General features: G+C 55.2%; 11 protein-coding genes and 1 non-coding gene across 12 annotated transcripts; 10 read left to right on the top strand and 2 right to left on the bottom strand.

Annotated features, from left to right (window-relative positions):
- Positions 1–234: 234 nt before the first annotated feature.
- Positions 235–1,325, top strand: BO82DRAFT_277321 (Zn(II)2Cys6 transcription factor; the record flags this gene model as incomplete). Its single annotated transcript, XM_025631185.1, has 2 exons — positions 235–699; positions 759–1,325. The coding sequence occupies 2 exons, from the start codon at positions 235–237 to the stop codon at positions 1,323–1,325; spliced, it is 1,032 nt and encodes a 343-aa protein (XP_025494570.1).
- A 1,369-nt stretch (positions 1,326–2,694) lies between these two features.
- Positions 2,695–3,069, top strand: BO82DRAFT_247860 (uncharacterized protein; the record flags this gene model as incomplete). Its single annotated transcript, XM_025630844.1, has 1 exon — positions 2,695–3,069. A coding segment is annotated over one exon (375 nt), but the record flags the coding sequence as incomplete, so codon positions are not given.
- Positions 3,070–3,606: 537 nt separating this feature from the next.
- Positions 3,607–4,255, bottom strand: BO82DRAFT_399612 (uncharacterized protein; the record flags this gene model as incomplete). The annotated part of the gene is made up of 2 exons (XM_025639127.1): positions 3,607–3,951; positions 3,974–4,255. The coding sequence occupies 2 exons, from the start codon at positions 4,253–4,255 to the stop codon at positions 3,607–3,609; spliced, it is 627 nt and encodes a 208-aa protein (XP_025494568.1).
- A 996-nt stretch (positions 4,256–5,251) lies between these two features.
- Positions 5,252–5,844, top strand: BO82DRAFT_399611 (uncharacterized protein; the record flags this gene model as incomplete). The annotated part of the gene is made up of 3 exons (XM_025639126.1): positions 5,252–5,563; positions 5,645–5,743; positions 5,803–5,844. 3 exons carry the CDS (start codon positions 5,252–5,254, stop codon positions 5,842–5,844), a joined length of 453 nt encoding a protein of 150 aa, XP_025494567.1.
- Positions 5,845–6,775: 931 nt separating this feature from the next.
- Positions 6,776–8,031, top strand: BO82DRAFT_351950 (FMN-binding negative transcriptional regulator). The gene has a single exon (XM_025634558.1). The coding sequence runs from the start codon at positions 6,965–6,967 to the stop codon at positions 7,778–7,780; it is 816 nt and encodes a 271-aa protein (XP_025494566.1). The 5' UTR covers positions 6,776–6,964; the 3' UTR covers positions 7,781–8,031.
- Positions 8,032–10,464: 2,433 nt separating this feature from the next.
- On the top strand, positions 10,465–13,722 carry BO82DRAFT_17122 (uncharacterized protein). Its single transcript, XM_025630350.1, has one exon. It carries the CDS (start codon positions 10,877–10,879, stop codon positions 13,562–13,564), a length of 2,688 nt encoding a protein of 895 aa, XP_025494565.1. The 5' UTR covers positions 10,465–10,876; the 3' UTR covers positions 13,565–13,722.
- BO82DRAFT_17123 (uncharacterized protein) lies at positions 13,723–14,180 on the top strand. The gene has a single exon (XM_025630351.1). The coding sequence runs from the start codon at positions 13,881–13,883 to the stop codon at positions 14,115–14,117; it is 237 nt and encodes a 78-aa protein (XP_025494564.1). The 5' UTR covers positions 13,723–13,880; the 3' UTR covers positions 14,118–14,180.
- Positions 14,181–14,396: 216 nt separating this feature from the next.
- Positions 14,397–17,988, top strand: BO82DRAFT_351948 (uncharacterized protein). The gene has a single exon (XM_025634557.1). The coding sequence runs from the start codon at positions 14,562–14,564 to the stop codon at positions 17,796–17,798; it is 3,237 nt and encodes a 1,078-aa protein (XP_025494563.1). The 5' UTR covers positions 14,397–14,561; the 3' UTR covers positions 17,799–17,988.
- A 649-nt stretch (positions 17,989–18,637) lies between these two features.
- Positions 18,638–21,319, top strand: kgd1 (alpha-ketoglutarate dehydrogenase KGD1). Its single transcript, XM_025634556.1, has one exon. It carries the CDS (start codon positions 18,890–18,892, stop codon positions 21,122–21,124), a length of 2,235 nt encoding a protein of 744 aa, XP_025494562.1. The 5' UTR covers positions 18,638–18,889; the 3' UTR covers positions 21,125–21,319.
- Positions 21,320–22,623: 1,304 nt separating this feature from the next.
- BO82DRAFT_329674 (putative PHD finger domain protein (Ing1)) lies at positions 22,624–25,819 on the top strand. The gene is made up of 6 exons (XM_025633067.1): positions 22,624–23,370; positions 23,605–24,349; positions 24,395–24,482; positions 24,612–24,817; positions 24,883–25,557; positions 25,618–25,819. The coding sequence occupies exons 1-6, from the start codon at positions 22,915–22,917 to the stop codon at positions 25,674–25,676; spliced, it is 2,229 nt and encodes a 742-aa protein (XP_025494561.1). The 5' UTR covers positions 22,624–22,914; the 3' UTR covers positions 25,677–25,819.
- A 170-nt stretch (positions 25,820–25,989) lies between these two features.
- On the top strand, positions 25,990–26,101 carry BO82DRAFT_t91. Its single transcript has one exon. It is a non-coding gene; the product is annotated as a tRNA-Met (tRNA).
- On the bottom strand, positions 26,035–27,578 carry dscB. Its single transcript, XM_025637865.1, has 3 exons — positions 27,144–27,578; positions 26,421–27,035; positions 26,035–26,344 (listed from the first exon to the last, which is right to left on the bottom strand). Exons 1-3 carry the CDS (start codon positions 27,408–27,410, stop codon positions 26,291–26,293), a joined length of 936 nt encoding a protein of 311 aa, XP_025494560.1. The 5' UTR covers positions 27,411–27,578; the 3' UTR covers positions 26,035–26,290.

The following is a 27,578-nucleotide window of genomic DNA, read 5'->3' as shown; positions in this document are numbered from 1 at the left end:
TCAGCAAGATGCTCTCGAATCCCCCCAAGAAATACAAGTGTCGATTCCCGGGCTGCAGCTTGAGCTATCAACGGAGGGAGCATCGCCATCGACATGAGGCGCACCATACCCGCCGTCAGCTTCCGCAGTGCTCGATCTGCGCTCAAACATTTAGCCGACGGTCAGAGATACTATACCCCCTCCCAATGGAATGATCCAACACTGAGAAATGATAGCGACACACTCCGTCGGCACATGCAAAAGGTGCATGTCACAAAGGAAACAGCGCCTCCCACCAAACACGCCTGCACACACTGCCGGACTCTGAAGATCCGGTGCCAAGGCGAGCCACCATGTAGCAATTGCCTGCGTCGAGGGATTTCCTGTTCTCTTGACCACCACCGACAGACCGCCGTCGATGTACAGCCTGGTGACTACGACAAGCGCGCGTCGGACCCGCAGTCCATGCCGTCGCGGTCGATGTCGACCCAACTCAAGGCGAACCGGTCTGCAATGCAGAGTCACTATCTCGCTCTGTATTTCCAACGGTTTCATCCTCACTGGCCCTTCATTCACAAGGGTTCGTTCAGCGACTATGAGACGCCCTTGCTGGTGCAATCGATGGTGGTTCTGGGGCTGTGGATGAGTCGGGAGAAAGACACCCAGTCCAAAGCCATGGATCTGCATAAGGTCCTTGACTCTGCCATTCGTGAACAGACTGTATGTGATTGAGATCTCGCTCAGGTGTAGGTGTATCTGACTAATGAGGAACTCTGTAGGCAGTATGGGATGCCTCGAGTTCAGAGGACGCATGCAGCGCCTGTTTGTGGCCCATCCCGACGTACCAGGCCATCTTGCTCCATATCATCTTCGCTGGGCTCTCCCAAGGCGGTGGAGTGCTTGGCCCGGACCTCAAGCCTTCCCTTGCCCCCCCTGACCGCAATCTGCTGGAAAGGCTAGTCGCCAGTTGCAAGAAGCTGGGGCTGCTGTCATATCCCAACATGCTCAATCGGTATTGCCAGGATGATCTAGCGACCTATGTGTGGGTGAGCATCGAGGAGGTCAAACGATTCAACCTGGCGCTGTTTAGGGCTTGTAGGGCTTTTACCAGTGCAACGAAACAAAAGAGTATTGGCCAGGATATTGCGGACGCGGCAAGCAGGACCCTTCAAGTATGCGATCTACAATTTCCGTGGCCAAGGAATGCTCCGTTGTGGAATGCGGTCGGCAAAGCAGAATGGCTCTCTGCTGCTACCGAAGAGGTTTTTCGCCATAGTCAACATGACACTTTAGAGGAGGAGTGGATCTCGAATTCTGCCGGTGTCCTGGAGATGATCGACGGTTGATGTTGGTCTGATGTCCAGCCGAGGGATTTTGAGCATTTGATCACGACTTTGACAATATACACTCGTTTATGACAACTTAGAGTACCGATACTGGTATGAAGGAGCCAGCATAGAGAACGGTGTTTGTCTCTTTACCTATTTCCCCCGGATATCCAAGACGCATATAAGCATTGTTATAAGGGAAAATGTTGAATGATTTAGATTCCTGGTAAGTTGGCTCCGCCTCAGGCCCCACAGTCATTCTGCCTGAGGCTATACACCAACCAATATCCCCGAAGATCGGCACCCCTGAGACTCTAGTCAGGCAACCGGGTTCATCGACTTGGCAGCCTCGAAAAACTGGGGCTTTAATGGAACGGGCTGCTTCTCATGCCAGCAGAAAACGATCAAGCGCTTCCTTAGGTAACATTAGACCAATGAACAAGTTTGATTCCAGTGCAGCGTTAATCTATGCCATCTGCCCTGCTACTCACCTTGCGCAACTTTATCGCTATCGCGTATACCGGAAATCAATGTACATCAGCTCTTAGCCAAGCAGCAGACACTTCTTCTGCTCCGTAGAACGAGGTCTTTGGAAGGTACTTACATCATAGCCGTTGTGTTGATCGTGTATAGGCCACACTAATACAAGCCAGCTTTTGAATCCTCTGCTTAGTCTCTTCCTTCTGCCAAACCCGTAGCCCCAAATCAGGTCATAGACAGCAGGCAGTATATATTTAACAATTGCTCATGGCTAATTTTCTCCTTGAGAAGCAGGTGTAGCGAGCAGGATCTGGTGATGGACGACCTGAAGGATGTGCCCCAGTTCCGGACAAGCCTCCAAGCCCCACCTACCAAGCCTTCAATGGCCACCTCGCGAAAGCTTGGTGGGACGAGCACCCCACACCGACGACGCTGCATCTCCGCAATTTGGGGGCGATGAGGCTAGCTGTCCGCAAAAGGAAGACTTCGAGACTGATCAACCTAGGGGTTCTATGCATTGGGCGATGCAGAAGGGGGTAAGATGATCCCGCTTGACCAAGCTAATCCAATCCTCCGCAATGGATCCGTTCTCCGGCCCCCAAAACGGTTCCGCATGGCCTTGTTCACCGTTTAGAGTATGAGTTCAGTGACGAAACGGGGAAGACTTTCTCCAACAGGCCTTGGAAAGAGGGATGAGGCTCACGAGTTGCGATCCATGTATAGGCGCAACCTGGATATAAATACCCCAATGCTCGCAGACAATTCTCTCGATCATCACAGACAACCATCTCAAGTCTCTTCCTCCCTTCATCTCAAACCAAGTCCATCTCCCAATCTTACAAGAAACAAAACCAAAGAAGCCTGCAAGATGCTCGCCAAATCCCTCCTCCTCACCCTGTGCGCCACAGCGTCCACTGTCCTCGCGACCACCGACATCATCCACTTCCTCTACGCCACCGACTCCTACAGCGACATCCAGGGCGCCGGCAGCGGCTACTCGGCGGGCTTCACCCTGACCGACGACGACGGCAACACTATCTACAACAACGCCGACCCCGGCGGCTACTCGCCCTGCATGGACAACAGCGAGAAGGTTCAGTACACCTCCGACTGCTTCACCGGCACCTGGACCTTCGGCTGCGAGTCCGCTTTCGACGGCAGCCCCAAGCTCTGCAGCGCCTACGACCCTGACGGTACCGCCTACCCCGGCAAGGCCAAGGAGTCCCTTGACTTTATTGGGATCAGTGCCGGCATCACAGGCACCTGCAGTGGCGAGGTGACGATTCCGGGTAATACCTGCACGTCTGACAGCACTTTCAAGGTTGTTAAGCGTTACCGCGGTAACTATAAGTCTGTTTAGATGGGGAGTGAAGTGCTTGGAATTCGATGGACTTCGGGCTGGGTTGGTTGAGAGATTGCCGTTTGGGGTTGGGTCCATTCTCGGCTTCAACCTGTGATGAATCAGATCGGCGCTCGGTTGGTCAGCCAGGGTCGGGTGTTGTATAATGTATATTACCAAGACTGGTAGACTCATGAAGTACATATACTTCATACCAAAGTATATGTAGTATAGATGGTATTGATCTTGATAGCCTACCTTGCTTTTTTCTCAATACCTTGGAAAGTTGTTTTTGGCTACTCACAGATGATAACTGCCTAGCTAGGGCCTCCTAAGCCTCCAGGTGCACTGTGATTTGAGCACTTTCGCTATCATCTATAAACTCTGAAGTCCCAATTCTGCCAATCACTAGGGTAGACAGGCTTTTGACTGGGAGATAGTAAGGTTCTTTCTCTAATCGGTCAAAATCGCCCTCTCCTTTCAAGTAGCATTGCATGCCGGGTCATAGCAGGTCCCCGAGATAATATCCCCGTCGTCGATCTCCATGAACTTGACCTCGCCATACCACCCGCCCCATCCGGTATAGGTCCAGCACGAGCACTGATCCTTGGCATTGGACATCTTGGTCAGCTGGGCCTTGGCCGCCGTCTCCAACTGCGTCTTTTTTAAGGCAGTCTTGCACACGCCAGCATGGGAACGATACTCGAACTCGACCTTCTTATGCGCCCAAAGGTCGTGCGTGTGCGCAGCGCGGACTCCCCGCCGCCGGCCCCAGTCCCCACCGCAATGATATTGTACCCGTTGCTGCTGCTGCTGCTGCTGCTGCTGTTGCTATCAACGGATCTACTCTCTTCCAGCACAGACAGTCGCCCTCCCGTGAAGTTCCCGGTGACGTACACGTGGTCGATGCGGACCTGCCCGTTGGAAAAGTACCCGTCGAAGGTGTGGGATCCGTTCCCGTGGTGCGTCCACGCGCCCCGAGCGCGGCGATCGACTGCAGGAACGACCCCCGCTCGTGGCCACCCAATTCTGCCAGTATGTCAGCTCGCCCGGGGCAGCTGTAGGCGCAGGTGGGCTCGCGTCGGGCACTGCGGCTGCGGTTGCGCGACAGGTGAGGAGCAGCAGCCATCAGCCCAACAGCCAGAAGCCACCGCCACCGTCGATGATCCTCTTGACGAATGGGAAGGATAATATGGAGACTCGTGGTTGAAGATCTTCCTGATTCTTCTTTCTTTGCCTGCCTCTAGCGTTCACAGATTAGAGTCCATATTTACACTTTAAGTGAGATTATGCGCCCGCTGGAGCCTCAGCCGTGGGGCCCTTATGGCTGATCCGACAGGACAACCGGGATTTAGCTCAACAACAAGCTTCGCCTGGGAATCGCTTATCAGAAAGCTAAGACTTGGACTATCGATCGCCCTACAACAGCTTGGGTTGGAGCATACTTACTTAATCTTTTGCTCGCTGACAAGCTCGGAACGAAGCCCATTTAGAAACGAAAAGCGGAGAAAAAGGTGGCTAGCTACTGCAGGTTCTTCTACGTGGCCAGTCAAGTCTGGAGACCACTTTACTGCCACGAGCGGGAACACCACGCGTGACTACTACTAGTGGCATTGATAAGCATTCTCCGGAGACTGAAGAATAGGGCGTAGAGCGAACAACAAGGTGTTCTTGAAGATACAAAGAGTTCTAGTGGAGAGAATTGGGAATTGGACCACTACTCCGAGAATTGTCCATCGCACAATATAATAGAAGAGCGTTCTTTGATATGACTCGGGACTTGGAACTAGGGGATGAGGAACAGAGGAAAATAAGAAGTTTTTGATGTGTGAAGCCTAGAGCTAGAAAGTCTACGGTTCAGGTTTACTAGGCACTAAGGTGAAATCTGGATATCCACTCCTACGTAAAGGCTTGCGTGTCCCCGACACCATGGACTGTCAACCTCAATGACTGTCTTTCAAATGCTTCTAATCCTCTCAAGAGACACTTAATCTTCTGTGATTTTCTTCTTGACTTTCGGACTCGAATCTATCCCAGGCGTCCACTTCTTTTGCCATCCGTTTCCGCAAACTATACAGTCGACCTTTGCCCCATGGATGTCCCAAACGAGCAAGTAACCGCAAAGATGCTGGATGGAGGTGTATGGCTGCTACTGGTGCTGCTACTGATGGCTCTCATCTTCGCAATTTTGGGCATGCTCGTTGGGCTTGTGTGCGCCCTGGTTACGACTGCGACCAAGCTCTTTGCCTATGCTGGGACCAACCTGTGGGAGAGTCTCGAAGATTACTGTGAGCGAGTCAATCGCCCTCGCCTCCTCGCCCTAGTCAGCCTAGTCGCTAAGGTCCAAACACCCGACTCGGAGCGGGCCTTACAACTGGACTACGTTCACAGGAAAAAGGCGCTCGTGGCCGAAGCTAGTGCTCTGGTCCAACACCGTGTCCGGTTAGCCGAGCAAATTGATGAAGCTCAACACCCCCCCCCCCCCCAAGGACTCTGACCCCGCTCGACACAAGACCAGTCGGTGCAACGGAACCAGCTCACGCAAGAGTCCCACACAGTCTCGGTTGAACTACGGAAGAACTGGCAGAAGATTAAAGTGCTGAGCGACGAGTATCTGGTAAAGGGTGCTGGGATCCGGGCAGATTTGAGGGTGTCTCAGAAGCTGGAATCTCATAGAAAGGAGGCACAGGCGTGTCGTCTGCGGGGCGGCTGCTGTAGGTTTGCTGACTGCGATTGTTGCGTCAATCCTCGTGCTTGGAAGGGAGTAGTGTCCACGGACTGGCTGGAGATCTATATGTATGCACACTGCACCCGGGAGTGTGGCTGTTGTCCGCGACGTGAAAGCTCTCTCTTTGGCGGTGATGATAATGGTAGCGACCTCTCGATGAAGGTTGAACTGATCGAATCCCTTTAAAACGTTCTCGGGAGAGTCGTTGCCCGTTAGGGAATGAGCCAAGATTTGGCTTCAACCTTGCGTTGACGACAGGAGATCTGAAGTGAGCGATTTGAAGCCGAAAGGCGCTCTTGGTCGTGTTTCTGCGATATCTTCTTCAATATCAGCATAACCGAATGGTATATCTTTCTTCCCGCTTGCGACCCAGGACCGCCAGTTGCAGGATAAATACCGTATGATGGCAACTCTATCAGACAGTCGATTGCTGCATGTACATAGTATCCATTCCACAACTTCATAGATCCATTGATCCCTGGCCCACGCCCGACACATTCCCAAAACGGCAAGCGTCATCGAAATAGAGCCCTCTCCGATTGGCTGCCTTGCTTCCAGCATGGCGAGTTGACTCGGTCACTAATCCGAGAGAGGATTAGCGCCAGGGTGATAAAATGCATGCTCTATCTGGTCAACAATCCAGGTACTGTGTCGTAACCGTGAACATTGTCAAGGAGAGTCATTCGGTCACGTTTCTAGAACAATTCTCTGTCCAAGCCCCAATCATCTTGCGCCAAGCACCCAAAGAAGACATACTTACGCGAGCCTACTCCGCAGTTGCAGGCAATTACATCGTTTTTCCGCGGGCCTCGGCGAAGTGTGCCAATCAGACCAGTTGGAAACCTGACTCACCAGCTTCAGAACATCAGCGATAGGCGATAACGGTCTGCCGGAGGGGGACTTCATTGTCAATAAGGACAGCTCGGTGGGCCTACTCATCATTTAATCCACAAGGACCACATGGGCATGGTTCTGTCAGAACCAATTGACGCAAAATCATTATAAGAAAACCAGTGCCCTCTCCCTGAGACAACGGTTCTCTAAACCAAACCCCGCACCCACCCCGCCCTCGTTGCACTTTCACCACCAACACCACCCAAACAAAACAAAATGTATCTCCGCACCATCCACGCCGAATCCAGCATCGCCTACCTGCACCAACTTATCCGCGACAACCCCCTGGGCATCTTCACGACCGCCATCAAATCCGCCTCCCACCCGCTCCTCCAAACCAGCCACATCCCGTTCGTCCTCGACGTGCCCGAGTCCCCCGCCGTCACAGATGCCAGTGCCGAACCCACCCACCTCGGCACCCTCCGCGGCCACATGGCCAAGCAGAACCCGCAAGCCAAAGCCCTGATGGAGGCTCTCGCCGCCCACCACACTACCCAGAATAGCAGCGGGGCCCTCGAGCTCCCCGACGAGGTCCTCGTCCTCTTCAACGGACCCTATCATCATTACGTGACGCCCAAATTCTACACCGAGACCAAGCCCGCCACCGGCAAGGTGGTCCCCACCTGGAACTACTCGGCCGCGCAGGTGTACGGCAAGGTCCGGGTGTTTTGCGACAGCAAGTCCGACGAGACGGGCGCGTACCTGCAGCGGCAGGTGGAGGATCTGTCGCGCGAGGCGGAGACGCGGATTATGGGGTACGAGAAGCCGTGGGCCGTGGCGGATGCGCCGGTCAATTATGTGGAGTTGCTGAAGAAGAATATTATCGGGATTGAGATCCGGATTGAGCGGTTGCAGGGGAAGGTGAAGATGAGTCAGGAGATGGGGGCGGGGGACCGCGAGGGGGTCATTCAGGGGTTTGAGGCGTTGGGTGGGGAGAATGGGGTGGGGGTCGCAAAGACGGTTAGGGAGAGGGCGGAGTGGAAGGAGATGAAGAAGAAGGAGAGGGAGGGGGTGAAGGAGGAGGAAGCGTGATCTGTGAGCGTTAGGGTCTGTGTAATGTACGACAGATGAATTGATGCTGGGATGCAAGTTCAAGTTTATTGGTTAGGGTCTGTGTTTGGATCTGATTCCATATGTGCATGGAGTCGAGTAGATTGTAAAATCATTTGACGAGATCCTCATTATTTGCTGATGCAGGATTGTGCATCGGAGCCTGGCTGTTTTGTCGTCAATCATTTTCTTTTGCGTGCATTCGCGTTGAGTTGCGGAGGTCAGCAAATGGTTGTTGGAATCTGGAGCCAATCTCGTCTTGGACGTGTCTTTACTAGCTTGAAAACAGGTAGACACATGCGGAGAAGCTCTCAAGAGAATCGCCGGCATCAGAATTTTGAGAAGGGTACTGACGAGATGACGTTGAATCCCTCAGCGAAAGCACATTGTCCAAATCATGTGGTTGTATCCTGTTTCGGTGTGAAATACTTCCGTAACTATGGGATCAAGAATATTGGAGGGAGAGCCGAATGCATATCATACTGTTAGCTCCTCTGTCGGTCGCTACATGGAACCTAGTTCTATAGCCCTCGACGATTTGTCAAATTTCATCGGGCGAGGTAGCTGCGAGAGGCCTAAGTATCCAAACCTGAAAGCATCCATGTCTCGTAGACGATCCGACGGAAGTTTCCGAGTAAGGCTGAACTGCCCAGCGACTGCCATCCGTCACCGAAAACGTCATCTCTACCGATTGGCGGCTTGTGCGGTTGGCCGATTATCATTTGTTGATCCGTCAGCTTGTTGGCCAACTGATCGCCTCCGGACAAAACCACTCGTCCATGCACAGCGTATCGGATGAACGGGAGCGCTGAGCGACATTCTGTTGCTCTCAGCTGACGGTCGTGTAGACTGCTTGATTCTGATCCGTTTTCTCCGAAACCCCGAGTCCGTTCACACTAGACAAGGATCCTTCAAGCCAACCAACAACCCCAGGGTTTGAATCTCCTTGAGCACCTGTGGGGAGGTGCAGTGGTTCTGTTACGGCGCCTCTTTTTCGCAAATCATGGAAGTGGGGCTCGCTGCTGGGATGAAGGTGGAGCGTATCCGAGCACCGGACACACCTTGTTGGCTGTAGACTTTCGTTGATGTCTGGGCCCTATCCTCTTAGTCTGGCGGAGGACGGCGCTAGACAGCAAAATCGCCTTGGATAGCTTCAGCCTTCCATGCGTTCCTGGTGGGAGATTGAGCGCATAGCGTCATAATTCCCCACTTGCCGGAGATGTTAGTGAGTTTTCACACTTTCCAGCCGTGGCTTTCTCTGAGCGATTTTTTTGGAAAATGAGGTCATTGCTCGGCTGCTGGTTGTTTTTTATTGTTCGTTGAGTGGGTTCGGAGTTAGTCGTTTGGGCCAGATGGATGCATGCTCGCGTAATTCAAGATCGACAGCGAGGATTGAGGGAAATGTTGAGAAACGGAAGGCGCCGTGGTATAGGTGAATTGGGACTAAAAGATGGAGATCAAAATACCTTCTACGTTCAGTACAGCCACAAGATCTCTGGGCATGGGTCAAGAACTACTGCAGTGAACCTGCGGGTGGGGCTTTAATTTCTTTGAGCAAGGATTCCTGACCTGCGGCTGAGTGTCTGTCATATCGCGAGGGAGGTAGAAACCCTAACCTTCGACTTGACCGTGATGAGTTATGTCGCTGGGAGAAGCTGCTGGCGGACGAAGGGTGATTCCAAGTGTGACAGCAAATGCTTTGAAAGGGCGGTATACTCCGCCTCTATCATCCAACGCTGATGCACAGTTGGATAAAGGGAGAAGGGCATTGGATACGTATGTGAGGGATACTGCTGTACGGTACATTCATCCATCCAGTCGATCGCCTGGCCCTTTGCTTTTAGACTCCCCACTAACTACTGGCTAGCGTAGATACAACGGCCGACGATTACCGCGGCATACAGGTAAAGATTGATATTTTTTTCCTCCTGGTCATTCGAGTCAGATAAGCAAACCTTCGTGTTGAAGATCGACCAGCTGGAAGATTCCAGGAGGGGGTATGTACTGTACTAATAGGTGCATCGAATGTATTGCTCCGTACTCGGTCCTGTCGATATGGATGTGGGAACAGTGGTGTTCGTGACAGAAAGGGGCGGTGGTGGATTTGGGGGAGTCCGGGTACGTAAGACATTTTCCCCAGGGGCTGTCCTTCGACTCGTTCAGCAGAAGACCCTGAAACAGACAATTTGAGCTAGCCCATACCGGTCATTTGGCATTCACACCTAGCAGCAGCATCATACAGTGCTTCTCTGTCTAGGGAGAGTGTACTGTGTTTTGTAAGAGCCCTACTGTAGTACCTTACTCATGTACAGTAACTTACGTGTGTGACTAGTGACTACCTAGCACTGCAAGAACTGTCTCCTGACCTCTTACCCAGAACAGTTTGTTGTAGTTTGTCTACTACAGTTGTATACATTATGTACCTTTTGTACGGTACTGTACCAGTACCCTTGTCTGGCGCAAACAGCGTGGCGGATCCCCCTAAGAGTCTTAGTCCCGGCTCTCCCACACTCACAGTAACCTAACTCCACTGCTTTCGGTCCAGCCTGGTTCGGCCACCCAAATTTAGCAACCCAGGCCATTAAGAAAAAAAATGTCAATAATACGAAGTACAAGACCTTCCTCTACAATACGTTACTTCCACACCCAAAACCATCCCCCTCCTCCCTCTTCTCCCCATCTCCAATTATTATTTTCCCAGCTGCGTAATGCCAGGTCGGAGCTGATAATATCTTCTATCCAAGGGGATTTTCTATCCTTTCCCTTCTTCTTGTTCTTCTCCTTCTTCTCCTTCTTCTCCTTCTTCCTCCTTCTCTTCCCATTCCAATCCTTCGTCTCCTTCGTTTACCTCTCTACCCTTCTTAGTTACGTTCTTGTTCTGGCAGGGGGGTATCGCGGTAGTGCAGGGCCCGCCTTCATCTCTTATCTGTGCCAGAACATCTGACTTTCCTCTCACTCTAATCTGCTCTCGCGTTGTTTCGCTTGCCTCGACCAGGTCAACTGGGGCCTGTTGAGTGAACTAATTCATCCCCTTTATGGCTTGGACGCTCGCGATCATCTCCCCAGCACAGTTCGACCATGGTTTACAACGCCCTCTTACAGGCCGACCACGAGGTCGCTTCCAATGCGAGCGATTCTGACGATCAGCATTTCCGCAGTCCTTCCCTCCAGTCCCAGCACCATGATGCATCCTTCCAACCACTTCCCTTGGATGTGGACCATATCGGCGCTGGCAACTATCTGCAACCTGCCAGATCAGCCGAAAGTTCCAGCATCGGCGGTTTAGGCTCGATCATCCGGTCGATCACCTCAACCAGCTACGACATGGTCGAAGACGATGACTACGAACTACCCGCCGATCACTCCTCCGCAGCCCAAAGTCCCAAGAGTTCCCGTCGCGTGCCTCCGCTTGACACTACCGCAACCACCATCGCTTCTTCCCCTTCCGAAGCGCCGCTCCGAAGCCCCATCTCCGGAGAGCCCATCCCTCTCAACCATCCGACCCCCGGTCTACAGTCCCTGCAAGGAGCCTATGTCAATAATGTGGAACGCCTGGAGAGGAGTGCTGAACGGATGAGTATGAGCTCAACCAATATTGGAGACGAGATCCGCAAGATGGATTTGGAGCAGAAACGGAGGTCCAGTGGCTCCTCGGTCTATACCAACAACCAAGATGGGTTTAAGGCCAGCCTGTCGTCCCGTCATGGCTCCATCCAGTCTGCCTCGCGCCTCGCTCAAGTCTCGGAGCATGGTCCGAACCCGTCGTACGCGGCATCCACCAACCACACGCCCCTTATGCCGTACCTACCTCCTCCCCCTTCTGCGCCCGCCCCAGGAGAGCTTCGTCTTGTCGACCATGAGCATTACAATCACCTACTGGGCGAAGAACTCGAACGTCCTTGCACAGCGGCTTCGACTGACACCTACCAGCAAGCTCGAGTCCTGTTCACTGACTTCGACGGCGTGCACTATGTTCCTTCGGAGAAAGACCTGGTGCGCCGAGTATCGCTTACCCGCCCGCCGCTCGCAAGCCGATCCGAAACTTACAAGCAACCACAGGCCGGCGAGGATATGGTCTATTACCCTGCACCGGTGCCAATGATGTTGAACTTGCCCCCTCGTCTGTCGCGGAAACCAGGCGCAGAGAGAGAGAAGCGCCGCACACAGCTTCTTGGCTCAATTCCTGTCGATAACCGCAAATCAGCCCCGTGGTTGTCACAACAGGACTCGAACGGCAACGCCGCTCTCAAGCGAGACAAGGAGGTAGCAGCGTTGCCGCCGCAGCTTCGTGCCAGTGTTTTCTTCGAACAGCCATCGGTGCCACTTAATTTAGAACTGACTCAAGCTTCCGCGGTAGCCACCTTGGATAGTATACTTGATGCTTCAACACATGCCCCTGTGAGTGCATTTACCGACCATCCCATTGCTGGCGCGGCGGGTCATGCCAAGCTCACACGTAAACCTTCCGTCGGCGGTTTGCTTGATCATTCGAAGAAGCGAGCCTCGCGGAGCACTCTCGGCTTCGACCGTCGCTTGTCCGATCCGGAGCTAGAAGCAAGACCAGTGACCTCCGATCGCTACTATAAACAAACAGAAGCCGAGGCGGCAGACATGCATGAAGGCACCTTGTTACAGGATGAGTATGGCGCAACTAACGGGGCGGACGTGGTTCACCACGATGACGAAGATCTCGCCCATCCAATTGAACCGGAAGTAGAGTTCACCGGCCCGCCAAATACACTAATGGCAGAATTGGAAATGCGAAAGAATGAACTCAAACAACGGCAGAAAGCCGTGGCGGGCCCCTTCGGACTCCAATCAACGCTCCTCCAAATGGATGCTGTCGCTCAGAAGCAGAGCGAGCATCGGCGACAGAGGCCAGTAACTCTGGCCTGGGAAAGTGCAGATGCTAACAAGCCGGACGAGGGCGACGACGATGATGTCCCGCTGGGTATGCTGTTTCCTGAAAAGGCACCCGCGACGGAAGAGGCGCGCCCGCTCGGTCTGATGGAGAAGAGAGCCATGGAAGAGTCGGAACCTCTGAGCCAGCGTAGAGCCCGCCTCCGGGGGGAACCCCCACCACGCACTCCCGATAGGCGCTCAAACACGATGTATGCAGCTACGGTGCAAGACGCCATGGCTGCAGCCGAGGAAAGCGGCGATGAGGAGGAAACCCTGGCCCAACGTCTTCAGCGGCTTAAGTCTAAAGACCAGGCTCCTTCCACTGTTGCGGATAGCGAGTTCGCAAGCGAGATCCTCGCGGAGATTAACAACGTCGGGGCCGACGGTGAGAAGGGCAAGGCTGATGCGATCCCGCCCGAGGATGAGACTTTAGCGCAACGGCGAGCTCGTCTTCAGCGCGAGGCGGAAGCTGAAGCTCTGAACAACTCGACACTGAAGATCCCACGGTATCGGAGAAGCATGGCTGATATTTTACACGCCCGACGTCCTTCTGCTATGCAGCGGCCACCTACTAAAGATATTTCCATGCCACAAGGGACAGCTCAGCAGCAGTACTCCAACGATCCCCGACTGTCGTTGCGGCAGATGCCAACGTATCCTGGGCCTCAGGCTGGATATGCAGCTGCGAGGGCTGCTCCATATGTCTCTGGGGTGGCGCATCCGAATACATTCTACAGCGATGCTATCCTGGGGGTCAGTCATCTCAGCTATGCACCTAACAAGCACCCCGCCAAGACGATGAGACCTATGATTCACCCCGGTCAACGGGAGGTCATAGATCGCTGGAGGCAGAGCATCGTCTAGTCCGTCTCATCTGCTTCTTTCTCATCTCCCTTTGACCAGTTCATCTCCTCGCTCTGCATATCTATATTTCAATCTTTGATCCGGATGCATTCTACGGTATTGCGTTGAGCTCGATTTGTGTTTCTGGAGCCTTGTTTGTTTTGTCTTGTCTTGTTCAGTATTTGTGGTGATATCCTCTCTACGTTAGCGGGTTTGTTTTTGTGTATTATACCGTTAAATTACCATTTCCCAGATTCCACATTCCTGCAATGCTGAGTCGTCTTCGGCCGTCTAAAAATAGGAACCAATCTATCTCTACATTGGCGGGGGGCAATTCATGCAGTGGCCAGTGGTAGCTTGGGAAGTCAAAGCAAAGATAAGAGGTAGATTAGGTATTATTACAATTCCGACTGCTGCATGCAACCTGTTGGCCATGATCGTTTTCGGCTATGCGTTCTCCCCGGTCTTCTCTGTCAATGGCATTTCGTTGCAATGTTTCGGATGTTTGGTGGTGAATCCGTCTGTGCCCCTGATTTGCGACTGGACCAAGTTTCGCGTGCAGCAGAAGTACTGAGTGGACAAGCTAGTGGGAAAAAAAGATGGAGACAACGAGATGAGCAAGAAGATAGTAAAGCACCTAAAGTACCTAAAGAACCTAATCAAACGGTTTTTCCCCCCTTGAATCTCAACCATTGGACGGCCGCCCGCGCGCCGGGTGAGACATGGAGACTAAGGTAGACCTGGAATTGCCCCACGGCAAATTATCCTGCATCATCCATCCATACTCTACTCCGTAATGATTGATTCTTTCTCTCTTCCATTCTTCTTCTCTAGCTTCTCCACAGGCAGACGCTATCTTCTCTACGTGTACATATCCGCTTAAACTTCTGATCTCACATTCCTGCCCAGGACGATCCAAGCAACTCGCAAAAAATATGGTCTGGATGCGATTCCTCACATTCTAGACGCTAACCTTCACCCGGATGCACCTCCAGGTGTTCCTGGCGCATTCCTCATCATGGCCCCCTCCACAGTCTTCTCCTACTGGCGTCGCGACCACCGCCGATCGAGCGCATCCCTCGTTTCGTCGTCCGTTGTGCAGCCCACGGCGAAGGGCCTGGTATCCAACACTCCTTCCCAGCTCCCCGTCATTCCGAATAACACAAATCTTCCCGCTTTCGCCGACCCCTCACCAGCCGCCGAAGGACCGAGCCCAATCGACTCGACCTCGGATTCGAAGAGAGCAGTTACCGTGTCAGCGAGCCCAGTCCATGCGCCCGCTTCTTCCTCAGCCAACCTTGCAGTGTCCTCCTCGTCGTTCGAGAATCACGCTCTGCGCGACTCCAGCTCCGAAGATCGCGACCGAGACCCAGCCCTCACCTCCCAGTCCAATTACTCGCAGGCATCCTTCACAGTTTCGCGTCCGCACCATGGGGATGGAGACATCCCCCGAACGAGCTCTCCGTTTCGACTTTCCATAGGCAAAAACCTACTTTCTTCGAATCACCAACCCTCCGATCCCCACCTCAAACGATACTCGACCCCCAGCATGCCGTCCTCGAGTCACCCCTTCAGGTTCAAGACCTCTCCCGATATAACATCGTCCGCCGACAAGGTCGCCACCGCGCAGCGCGACTACAAGAGTGATGGCGGCAGCCATCGTCGGCAGGGAGATCGGGACAATCTGGGCTCAGAACATGGCTATCACAAGTCGGGCAAAACCAGGCTGCATCTACTGAATCCCATGTCACTCCTCGCCCGACGGCGCTCGCACCAAGGAACAAGCCTCCGCACCGCTGACACCACGAACTCTGCCCGCAACTTGGTCCCCGCGATCCCCGACGATTACGATCCCCGGATTCGCGGGAAGATCGTCCATGACTTCTCTGCGCCGCGTCCGCGTCGCAATCACTCCACGCCTCCGGTACTGCTCCGCGACACCTATCATCAATCGTCCAACGAGCCGATTGCACCTTGTGCGGATCAGGCCGCCCACGCTGCCCAGCACAGTGAGCAAGCAAAGCGGCACACGCAATACTCACCCGTGTTCAAAGAGCACTTCGAGGAGGACAACCAGCAGGTGTTGCAGGTCGAGAGCAAAGCCTATCTCCAGTCCTCTTTGTTGACAGATCCTTCGCTGGCGGAAAGCGACTCCCGCGCGCTCCCCGTGTTTGCTCGGAAGCTGCCCTCAACGATCCCAGAGGAGAGCGGACCGGCGGAGTCGCCCGATGAGCAGGTGCGAACTAAGGAAGATACAGAAGACCAGCCCGAGGTTCAACAGGAGCCTGCCGCTGGGCATGACGAGGACACCATCGAGATGATGCCGCACCAGTCCCTGGGCCTGCCCAAGCATTTCAAGAGCAATGCGTCTCGGTTCAGTTTTGATATGAACGGTGTGGAGTCGTCGGCGCAGGAGAAGCTGCTGGAGGAGAAACATAAGGAAAAGGAGGCCGCGAGAAGGGCCAAGGCCCAGTTGGAGGATCCGGGCTTCAGCGATGGCGAAGACTTTGATGCCGATATTCTCGATGACATGTACGACTTCGAAGAGAAGATCCCCGGCGTGAACGTCGATGCAGACGAGGACTACGAGTTCCAGGGCTTTTCGGGCACAGGCAACATCCTTAACAAGTCGTGGCTGGCTCCCGAGCTGTCTCCGGTCGTTGCGAGCCCGCTAACGCCCGGGATTCCGGGGTATGATGGTGCTGGGGATTCTCCGGCTCCTGTGGCGGACAGTTCCCCAAACCTGTCGAACGGAGAGCCGGCTGCGGCTCCTGAGCAGGATCGCGGCATTCAGTCTTTGCCTACGGCGACGGCATCGTCTGTTGAGACTCCGCAGTTGGTTCAGAGTGTACAGCCGATGGCTCCACAGCCGATTGTCGACGACGACGACGACGACGATCTGTATTTTGACGATGGGGAGTTCGGTGACCTGACCACTGAAGGGGAGAAATTTGATGAGTCGGTATTTGACGATGAAACTAGCCATCTATATGAGCGGAAGCCGGTCGCTCCGCAGCCGATACAAGAGGACGATGATGATTTGTATTTCGATGATGGAGAGTTCGGTGAGCTGACTACTCAGGGCGAGAGGTTTGACGAGTCGGTCTTTGATGACGAAACAAGTCATCTTTATGAGCGGAAGCCGGTAGCTGAACGTCCCGTGTCTAACCCGCCAGTGAAGGCGGAGGAGAACGAAACCTCTGCGAGTCTCGCCGAACATGAGGAGCCACTATTGGAGCACAATGGCGGTCTCAGGCATGCTCCCAGCATAGCGAGCGAGTATCAAGCAGACACTTCTAGGATTTACAGCCACACCCTTGAGGCACTCACGGACCTTGCGCCTTCCAAACCGCATGGCGGAGTCTTATCCGAGTACAACCTCGGGGCCTTCCACGACGCTCTGGCCAAAGTGGCCAACGACACTTCCTTACACGAGAGGTTCGGGCGCTCTGTGAGCATTAGCGAGCGGTCCGTCGGTCAGACAAGCACAGCGCAGACGATGGACACCCCTTCCGGGCTGATATCGGACGACAGCCATTTAAGCCAGGCTGTTGATGGGTTGGGCTTCGACGAAGTATTAGACGATTTCGACTACGATGATAATGACGCCTTGCTGTACGATGACCTGATCATTGCCGCGGCCAACGCTGAAGCGCTCGAGAATGACGATGACGGTTTCTACGGCCAAGAGTTCGGATTCTACGCACAGTCTCTGGGGACCTGCAGCACGGAGCTCACCAACGGCGGCTACTTCGGTCCCCGGGGCGTTGAGGGGATCTCGCGGAGCTTCAGCAGCCGGGGCAAGTTCCGCGAGCCCAGTCTCACCCCCATCACCGAGCGGAGTGAATGGAGCACGCGCAACTCGGTCATCTCGCTGACGGCTCATGGTGCTACGAACCCAGCGCTGCCGAGTCCCGGGCTCGCTCAATTGGTCGACCTCGCGAGTAGTATGGACGACGAGATGTCCCTGAGCGCGTTGATGCGCCTTCGACGGGGCGCCTGGGGCGGGAGCAATGGAAGCCTCCGCAGCGGCAGCGGCAGTCCCCCGCCCTATCTCCATACATCGTCCAACCGCGCGAGCTACATCTCCGATGCGAGTCCCACGATTCTGACAGCTCCCCCGGATGCATTCTGTAGCTCTGATGCCGCAGAGTCTCCCATTGAGAAATCGGAGAAACTGCGATGGTCACACGCCTCCGCGGAACAGCGGATGGATCCTTCATTGAGCGAGGAGGAGAACTGTTCCTCTATCTGACCGCCCAGGGTTTCACTATGTTGAACAGTCCGGGAGATGAGATACAGGCGAAACCATCACGGTATATAACTCATCTTGGCCGTTTGCCCTATTTACATAATGATGTTCATGCCCACTATATAATACCTCCTCGCCGCGCAAGGCAGCGGCTTGTTTGTACTGTACCGTTAGCGAATGGAACCCCGTGATTTTGTCAGCGCGCATGATATGATTCCCGTAAGGAAGGTCTTCTGACTCGCTGCCGATCAAGTTTGCTGCTCTGGATCTGGGGTAAAACCGAGACTAGGCTTTCTTATTTGTAGATCCTCTGACCAGCAGGGCTGTCCAGCAGCCCTCGAGTGTTCCGCGTGCCCTGCCTGCATTTGATGTCATTGGGTCCACGTGCCCTCCCGCAAAAACCCGGCCCGGGAAATGCTCATAGCCGGGTGTGGCGGTGCAACTGCTTAACCGCAACCGGGAAGTCCGGCCCGCCACTGCTGGGCATCGCTGGGCATCCGCGCTGCTGGTCACTGCTGGCGACTGCATGAAAAGGGAGAATTCCCTCGGTCCGCTGAGAGAACGGACAAAGCGGGATGAGTCAGCTGTGGCCGCACCTGCAAAAGGCATCAGCCACAGCTGCGCTGGCCGTCATAGCCGTACCTCCGTACCATTCTCGGCAAACCTCTGCCTTGCCTGGCTGCTGCTGCCAGTTCCAAGTTCCCTCCCATCCCATTCTCCGTTCCCATCTCCTCTCTTCCATTACTACTACTCTCTCTACTCCACCCTACCTTCAAACACCTAGAGGCTTCCCCTCTTGAACCCCTTTTGTTTATTGAGAGTGTGTTCACTCTCTGATGAGTCCCGTTTTTGCTCAGGTGCTACGGCAACAATAGTCGACACCTGCTTTCGATCCTAGAAACCCTTCTTCTCCCAGCGTGCGTGTTCCTTTGGTCCGCCAGAAAAAAAATCCCGCAGCGATGACTGCAAGATGAAGCTCTAGCTAACATACCAATTGACGCGTCAACAGATTAAGCAGCTCCCCCTCCGCAACCTCTATCTGTCTTTCTATCATCTCAAGCTCGTCGCAAAACGCATTAGAAAAAATTCCCGCCATGTTTCGCTCCACAGCCGTCAAGGCCGCTAACAGCGGTTTGCGCTCCGCCTGCACAAGATCCATCTCCCTCGCTTCCAGCGCCAGAAATGTGTCTTTCCGCAGCTCAAAACTCGGCTTGACCACTCGCCGTCCTCTGGCGGTGGTCAACAGCAAACGTTACTACGCCCAGTCCGCTGAGGGCGTTGATGCCAACGATTCTTTCCTCTCCGGAAACACCGCCAACTATGTTGATGAGATGTACTTGGCATGGAAGAACGACCCGTCCAGCGTTCACATCTCATGGCAAACGTATTTCAAGAACATGGAGGAGGGCAAGATGCCCGTTTCGCAGGCTTTCCAGCCCCCTCCCACGCTCGTTCCCACCCCTACCGGCGGTGTCCCTCAAAACATGCCCGGTGAGGGTCTTAGCTTCGCAGCTGGTACCGATGTCACGAATCACTTGAAGGTTCAGCTTTTGGTACGTGCCTACCAGGCTCGTGGTCACCACAAGGCCAAGATTGATCCCCTTGGTATCCGTGGTGAGGCCGAGGCTTTCGGCTACAACAAGCCCAAGGAGCTCGAGCTCGACCACTACGGTTTCACCGAGCGTGATCTCGACGAGGAGTTCACTCTTGGCCCCGGTATCCTGCCCCGCTTCGCGACTGAGAGCCGCAAGAAGATGACTCTGCGCGAGATCATCGCTACCTGCGAGAAGATCTACTGCGGATCTTACGGTGTTGAATACATCCACATCCCCGACCGTAAACCTTGCGACTGGATTCGTGACCGCTTCGAGGTCCCCGAGCCCTACAAGTACTCTGTCGATGACAAGCGCCGTATCCTCGACCGCTTGATCTGGTCTCACAGCTTCGAGTCCTTCCTTGCCACCAAGTTCCCCAATGACAAGCGTTTCGGTCTGGAGGGTTGCGAAACCCTGGTGCCCGGTATGAAGGCCTTGATCGACCGCAGTGTCGATTACGGTATCAAGGACATTGTCATCGGTATGCCCCACCGTGGTCGCTTGAACGTCCTCTCCAACGTCGTCCGTAAGCCCAACGAGTCCATCTTCAGCGAATTCGCTGGTTCCGCCGAGCCGTCCGACGAGGGCTCCGGTGATGTCAAGTACCACCTGGGTATGAACTTCGAGCGCCCGACCCCCTCGGGTAAGCGCGTGCAGCTTTCTTTGGTCGCCAACCCCTCCCACTTGGAGGCTGAGGACCCCGTCGTTCTCGGAAAGACCCGCTCGATCCAGCACTACAACAAGGACGAGTCCAACTTCGACTCCGCCATGGGTGTCCTCCTCCACGGTGATGCTGCCTTTGCTGGTCAGGGTGTCGTCTACGAGACCATGGGCTTCCACTCCCTCCCTGCCTACTCCACCGGTGGTACCATTCACATCATCGTGAACAACCAAATTGGTTTCACCACCGATCCCCGTTACTCGCGTTCCACCCCCTACTGCTCCGACATCGCCAAGTCCATCGATGCTCCCGTCTTCCACGTCAACGCCGATGATGTTGAGGCTGTCAACTACGTCTGCCAGGTCGCCGCTGACTGGCGCGCCGAGTTCAAGAGCGATGTTGTCATTGACATTGTCTGCTACCGTAAGCAGGGTCACAACGAGACCGATCAGCCCTCCTTCACCCAGCCCCTGATGTACAAGCGCATTGCTCAGCAGAAGGCTCAGCTCGACAAGTACGTCGAGAAGCTCATCGCGGAGGGTACCTTCACCAAGGAGGACATTGACGAGCACAAGAAGTGGGTCTGGGGCATGCTGAACGACAGCTTCGACCGCAGCAAGGACTACCAGCCCACCGGCAAGGAGTGGCTCACGTCTGCCTGGAACGGCTTCAAGACCCCCAAGGAGCTGGCCAACGAGGTTCTGCCTCACCTCCCCACCGGTGTTGACACCTCTCTTCTGCAGCACATTGCTGGCAAGATCAGCGGTGCTCCTGAGGGCTTCACTCTCCACCGCAACCTTAAGCGTATCCTGGCCAACCGCAAGAAGACCGTTGACGAGGGCAAGAACATTGACTGGGCTACTGCTGAGGCTCTTGCCTTCGGCTCTCTCGTGTCTGAGGGCTACCATGTCCGTGTTTCCGGTCAGGATGTTGAGCGTGGTACTTTCTCCCAGCGCCACGCTGTTCTCCACGACCAGGAGAACGAGACTACCTACACCCCTCTCCAGGACGTCTCCGAGAAGCAGGGTAGCTTTGTTATTTCCAACTCCTCCCTCAGTGAATTCGGATGGTAAGTTCTTGCCTTCATATTACAGGTTGAAGTCTCCTACTCATGCTAATCGACCTGCAGTCTGGGTTTCGAATACGGTTACTCCCTGACCTCTCCCAACGCTCTTGTCATGTGGGAGGCCCAGTTCGGTGACTTTGCCAACAACGCTCAGGTCATCATCGATCAGTTCATCGCCTCCGGAGAGTCCAAGTGGCTCCAGCGCTCTGGTCTCGTCGTGTCTCTGCCCCACGGTTACGACGGCCAGGGTCCCGAGCACTCTTCCGGCAGAATGGAGCGCTGGCTGCAGCTTTGCAACGAGGAGCCCCGTATCTTCCCCTCCGCGGACAAGCTTGACCGCCAGCACCAGGACTGCAACATGCAGATTGCTTGCATGACCAGCCCTGCCAACCTGTTCCACATCCTGCGTCGCCAGATCCACCGTCAATTCCGCAAGCGTATGTTTTCCCTATCCTCTGTCATTCTGTTTCAAGCTGACTCTAGTCACAGCTCTTGTGCTCTTCTTCTCCAAATCCCTCCTCCGTCACCCCATTGCCCGCTCTGACATTGAGAACTTCACTGGCGAGTCCCACTTCCAGTGGATCATTCCCGATGAGGGCCACGGCAAGGAGATCGATGAGCCTGAGAAGATCGAGCGTGTTATCCTGTGCTCTGGCCAGGTTTATGCTGCTCTTCAGAAGCACCGTGAGGCTAACAACATCCGCAACACCGCCATCACCCGCATTGAGCAGCTGCACCCCTTCCCTTGGGCTCAGCTGAAGGAGAACCTCGACAGCTACCCCAACGCCCGCAACATCGTCTGGTGCCAGGAGGAGCCCCTGAACGCCGGTGCCTGGAGCTACACTCAGCCTCGTATCGAGACTCTGTTGAACCAGACCGAGCATCACAACCGCCGCCACGTCCTCTACGCTGGTCGTGCCCCTAGTGCCTCTGTGGCCACTGGTCTCAAGTCCGTTCACTTGAAGGAGGAGCAGGAGTTCCTCGAGGATGCCTTCAGCGTCCACCAGGAGCGCCTGAAGGGCGAGTAGAGTGTTTTTTGGGACATTTTTTCTTGGTTTGGCGGAAGGAGCTAGTTTGTGTCAACTCATTTAGGTCTTCACTGTATGGTTTTTTTCCTTTGTCTACAAAGCATAGTGTACGATGGTTATACAACAAGTCATGCTTGCGTGTGTCGGAGCTTTGGTGTACCGTTCTTTGCACATGTTAGATGGTCTGGCCTGCCGATACCTTGCATGTGTTTAGCGCACGCGTGTAAATTTAGACATTGATATAATTTCCTCGGTTCAGTTTTGGTCTTGTTGAGTCGTTTAGGTTCCAAGTTTTCAGCCGGCGTTCGTAGCAACCCCTCGATACGGACAAGTGATGTCATTTTCTGTGTTGACACCCGGTTCTGACTAAGGAATTGTGATGCCTGGAAATACAGGCGTCAATCACCTGATGGGGCTCATTCCTTCTCCGCACCGCAAGCCAGCACTTAATCTTCGGCGCTACAACTTCTTCTGCGTTCTCAAATGCATGTTGCGCCTATGGTGATTTTCGTGGGTTAATCGCATCAGCAGTGCTGTTTCCGTCTGAAACTCACTCCAATAGCTGGATCAATTCACAATTTCAGCTGGATTGTGTGTTTCACTGAGGTGCATGAGGCAAATCCTCTTTCTTCTCTTATCCTCATTTCTCCTCCACTTTTCCTCTCTCTCTCTTTCCCCCCGTCTCTACTTTCTAGGTTTCTTTCTCTTTCTTTCCCACTAGAACAACCTCTCGATCCAGCGACAAGACCTACTTGAGAAATCCACAAGAATGTCCACCACACTTCCACCCAATCTCCCAACCGCCGCTGGCGGCTCCTCCACAACGCACGCCAATCCCACAACCACAACCGCAGCCACGGCAACGACCACGACGACGACAACGACAACAACAACAAAAACCCGGCAGACGCGCACCAACCCCTCCCGCACCTCCAAGACGCAATCCCGGTCCTCCTTCGCCTTCGGCCACGGCACCACCACCGGCGCTTCTGGGCTCCACCGCTCCTCCGCCGCCGACCACGCCGCGGTCAATGCCACCACCGCCATCCCGCACGGCTTCTACCCGGCGCTCACGCACTTCACGGACGCCATCACGGCGCTGCCGCGGGAGTTCCGGCGGCATAATTCCCTGCTCAAGGAGGTGGACGCCAAGGCGTGGGCGCTGGAGGAGAATCTGTTGCAGTTGCTGAAGGCGAGTGCGGAGGCGCGGCCGGTTCCTTTTTCTGTCTCGGGCTCGGGATCTGGGTTTCTTGAAAATGGTTCGGGGGATCCGGGGCGGAGTCTTGGGGAGGGCGGGTTTGGGGAGGGGCAGGGGGAGGGAGGGGATGGTTTGGGGTTGGGGATTGGGTCGATGGTATGTTTTTCCCTGTCATTATCTCTCTGCGTTGCTCCTGCAAAGGAGGTTCTTTGAGGTGATTTTGTGTCACGATGCTTATTCAACCGGATCGACGAACAACAGCCCCCCTCGGAATCCCCCGCCAGCAAGAACCGTCGCCTCCTCTTCGACCGTGTCCGGCACACGCTGTCGGATCTGATGATGACCGCCGATGAGAAGAACCATGTCATCTCGAATGCGAACGACGAGCTCGATCGCCAGCTCACCCGGCTCGATGCCGTCTTCCCCTTCATTGCCGGCGAGATCAGTGACGAGGCCCGCCTGGGCAGCTTATCGCATTGGGCGTATTCGAATCGCTTAGTGGGTCTTGGTGCTGGTAGCGCGAAGACGGCGGACCGTCCTCGGCGCGATGCGACGGGGTCCGGCAAGACGGAACTGGCACATGGGCATGGGCATTCACATGGGCATGGGGCCCACGGGCATGGAGCGGGCCATGATGCGGAGGGATCGTCGCGGAGTGAGGCCAGACGCGAGGCGGTTATGGCTAGGAGGCAGCGGCGTGGGGGCGCGGGGGCCGGGCAAGGGCCGGGCCATGTGGATTCGGATTTGGATGATGGAGCGAGGGGATCTGGCGGGGGTGCTGCTGGTGGAGGGGGTGGCGGCAGGAAGGGAGGACAGAGTGGGAAGGCTAGAGGCGGTGCAGGAGGAGCCGCTTCTGGTGGTGGTGCCGGAGGCCAGGCTGGTGAGCATGTCGGTGGTGCTGGGCAGGGCGGCAGTACCTCCGGCCAGGCGAAGCGGAGGAAGGTCGAGCGGCCACCGCCTGTGGATACGGGGGCTGCGATGGAGAGGTCGGCGAGCGGCGCAGGTGGTGCTGCAGGTGGTGCTGCAGGCCGGGCTGGCTCCAAGGATGTAGATGCTACTGGTGCTGGCGCTGGCGGTGCCGGGGGTGCAACTAAGAAGAGAGCGCGTGCGCCAAATGCCAACGCGGCTTCACGGAAGAGGTAAGGCTGCCAATGCTTAGGGGGTTTTTTTCCGTCTGATCATGCAGTTGCAAGAGAAAAACAAAGTCTTCTTTGTTGCTGTGGTTATTGTTACACGAGCTGATACTGACTCTTTTTGGTGTCAAACAGAAACAACCAAGCCAATTCTGCGGCCGATTCGCCAATCCTCGCCCCTTCGCCTGTTGTCGCTGCAGCCACGATCCCACGCAACGCAGCCAGTCCAGGCCCTGGGGCGGCACGACCGCAGTCTTCCCGTGCGCAGCAGACTGCCGGACAGGCAAACAACGGCCGTCAGCGCCCATCGTCATCCGCCTCCAATCGCATGGCCGGGAACAGTGAGTATTCTGCTAGACTCTCAGCTGCAATTGTTGCAGTCTCAACTGACATTTTCCCATCAAAGACAAAACAACCGAGACGAAGACCGTCATTAAAGAAAGCACGGCCAAACCGGAAGCCACCCTCAGCTCGGTCAACGAAACCCCGCGCGAGATGGCCGACGAGGGCGTGGACGTGGCGAAGATACCTGTGCCAGTAAGCACGAAGCGCGAGGACACCGACGGCGGCAAGCCAACGCCATCCATCGAGCCCAGCGAAACACCAGCGCCGCCGCCGGCTGCCGCTACTATCGCTGCTCCTGCTGCTACTGCCTCGGCTCCTGCACCTGCCCCGGTTTCAATCCCGAACCCACCGCCCAAGGGCCGATCTTCCAAGACCTCTACGCCCGTGCTGCCGACCTTCACAGAACCTTCCACCACCGCTGCGGCCGCCACGACAACGACGCAGCGTGTACGCCCAACCCGCAGCACCGATCCCGCTCCCGCCGCCACCACCACAACCACGAAACGCTCGCACAAGAAGAACGGCAGCGTGCCGGTGGTGGTGCCGCTGCGGGCGGTGTCAGAGGAGGAGGAGTCGCTGCACGAGGGCGACGACGAGGACGAGGACGGCGAGCCGCGGTACTGCTACTGCAATGAGATCAGCTTCGGCGAGATGGTGGCGTGTGACAACGATGCCTGCCCGCGCGAGTGGTTCCATCTGTCGTGTGTGGGGTTGACGAAACCGCCTGGCAAGAATGGTATGTCCTTTTTTTTTCTGGTGCTTGGGTTCAGTTATCGGCTAACATTTCTGGGGACAGTGAAATGGTATTGTAACGAGTGCAAGGACAATATGCGCCGGAGTCGGAGTGGGCGTTGAGAGGAGAGCTGTTTGGGCTGTGGTTGGATGGATGGAGCTGGGTTGGACAGGATTTTCTTTGGATTGGAGTTCCGGGGGAGTCTTATGGATAGATAGAAGTATTTGATATGGTATATACTTTGGAATAGGATTCGTGGTTTAGGTGTATGGTTATTTATGTGAGGTTAGATTGTTGTATAGACATGGGTTGGCCAGTCTGGTAGGATGTTAGGTTCTTGCATAGGTAGGTAGTCTGGGTTGTACGGTTCTTGCAGCAGAGGAACCCTTGGGCCAGGCTCATGGCGGCATAAATCCCGCCCCTTCTTCAACAAATGTCTTCATGGTGTAGTGGTTATCACGTGGGTCTCATATCAACTGAATATGACTTGGAAGCCCTCAACTTCCAGGATATCCCAAGGCCGGGAGTTCGATCCTCCCTGAGGACATGTGTTTTTGCTTTTTTGCCTTTGTCTTTGCTGTTTGTGATATGCGGGTCATCGACTCGGGCGGTTGATCGTGTGCCTCTTCCTGGACTATAAACCCTGCACCTTGGACCCTTTGTGAGGCAGCAACTTGAGAACATTCTTATTGTATCCCGAGATAGCTAGTTTACCACGGAGTCTCAGACATGACCCTCACAGGGAATCACAGATCCAACCCTCCCAATCCCGCATACCATAATACATAACCTGGCCACAAACAGAGAGGTTAGGCTCCCACCCCGCGTCTCAACCGCTGCGCAGCCCCAGCCCCAGCCCCTTCTACCCCCGATCCAGCTGCAGCTCCTCCGGCCCCCGACGACCCCGAAGCAGCAACAACCTCCCCCTCCAACCGTCGCCGTAACTCCTCATACCGCTCGCTCCCAGAACCAGCCGTCCCCTCTCTCCCACCAGCACCGCCACTGCTACTGCTGTTCCGGTCTGCCTGCCCAACCACCCACCCCGGCACCCGCCACCGATACCCGCCCGGCACAAAGAACAGCGGCAGCGCCTCCGTCCGCCACGCCAGCCCGACCCCCCACCCGACCACGGCCGGCAGGAGCAGATTCGGGAACTGCGAGGCGGCGAGTTGCGCCGCGACGAGGTAGGTGGTTGATTTGTCGGAGAGCGTGATCGCGAGGTTTGCTTTGTTGGTAGTTTGTTCCGTGGGCGCTGTCGCCGAAGCCGGAGGCGGGGCCGTCGTGGGTGTGGGAGTGGCCGTGGAAAGACAATACCGCACCGTCTGCGGGATCGACGCGTGATACTGCGCGAGTAACGCGAAGAGCGTGGCTGTTGGGCCTGAGGGCAGCGCATTCAGCTTCGCGAGGGTGAGCGGTCGCAGGATCAGGAGGAGGAGCGGAGGGAGGAGGGTGGTGTAGGGTAATGTGGTGAGGAGGAAGGTCTATCCATTGTTATTTTTATTTTTTTTGGCTGCTGTTAGCAGACATCCCAGCACGTTTGGAACGGGGGAAAAGGACGATGTCCAAAATGCCCGGGTAAAGGTGCATACCGCCATCTTCCGCGTCCCCCACGCCCGCTCCACCACCCGTAGGTGGTAGGCCAGCATCGCGGCGAACAGCGCCTCCGTCGAGTTGCCGAACCCCGCGACCTGCCACGCCGCCAGCCGCCAGTATTGGCCGTACGGCCAGAGGTGCGGCGTGATCTGGAGAGTGGCGAGGTGCTTGATGTCGAGGATCGCGAGCGCCACCGAGGCTGCGATCGTGTAGATGAGGAGGCCCTTGGAGATGGGCGCGTTGGTGAGGCCGGAGGTTAGCATCTTCGTTGCGGTGTTTTTGCCTCGAGACGGCGATTGTGTGCGGGATTGTTTGATAGTTGGCGATTTCCCGGTTCGCTTTCTTGTGAGACAGTAGGGAGGATGGGTTAGAGCATGGGGGGTGGTAACAGTGTTGATGTCGCGTGGTCACTTGCGGAGCGGATTGCGGGT

The sequence above is a fragment of the Aspergillus uvarum genome (assembly GCF_003184745.1).
Source record: "Aspergillus uvarum CBS 121591 unplaced genomic scaffold BO82scaffold_11, whole genome shotgun sequence".
In the NCBI taxonomy this organism is placed as follows: Eukaryota; Fungi; Ascomycota; class Eurotiomycetes; order Eurotiales; family Aspergillaceae; genus Aspergillus; species Aspergillus uvarum.
The sequence above is the reverse complement of the archived record's forward strand: the minus strand, read 5'-3'. Positions and strand labels throughout refer to the sequence as shown.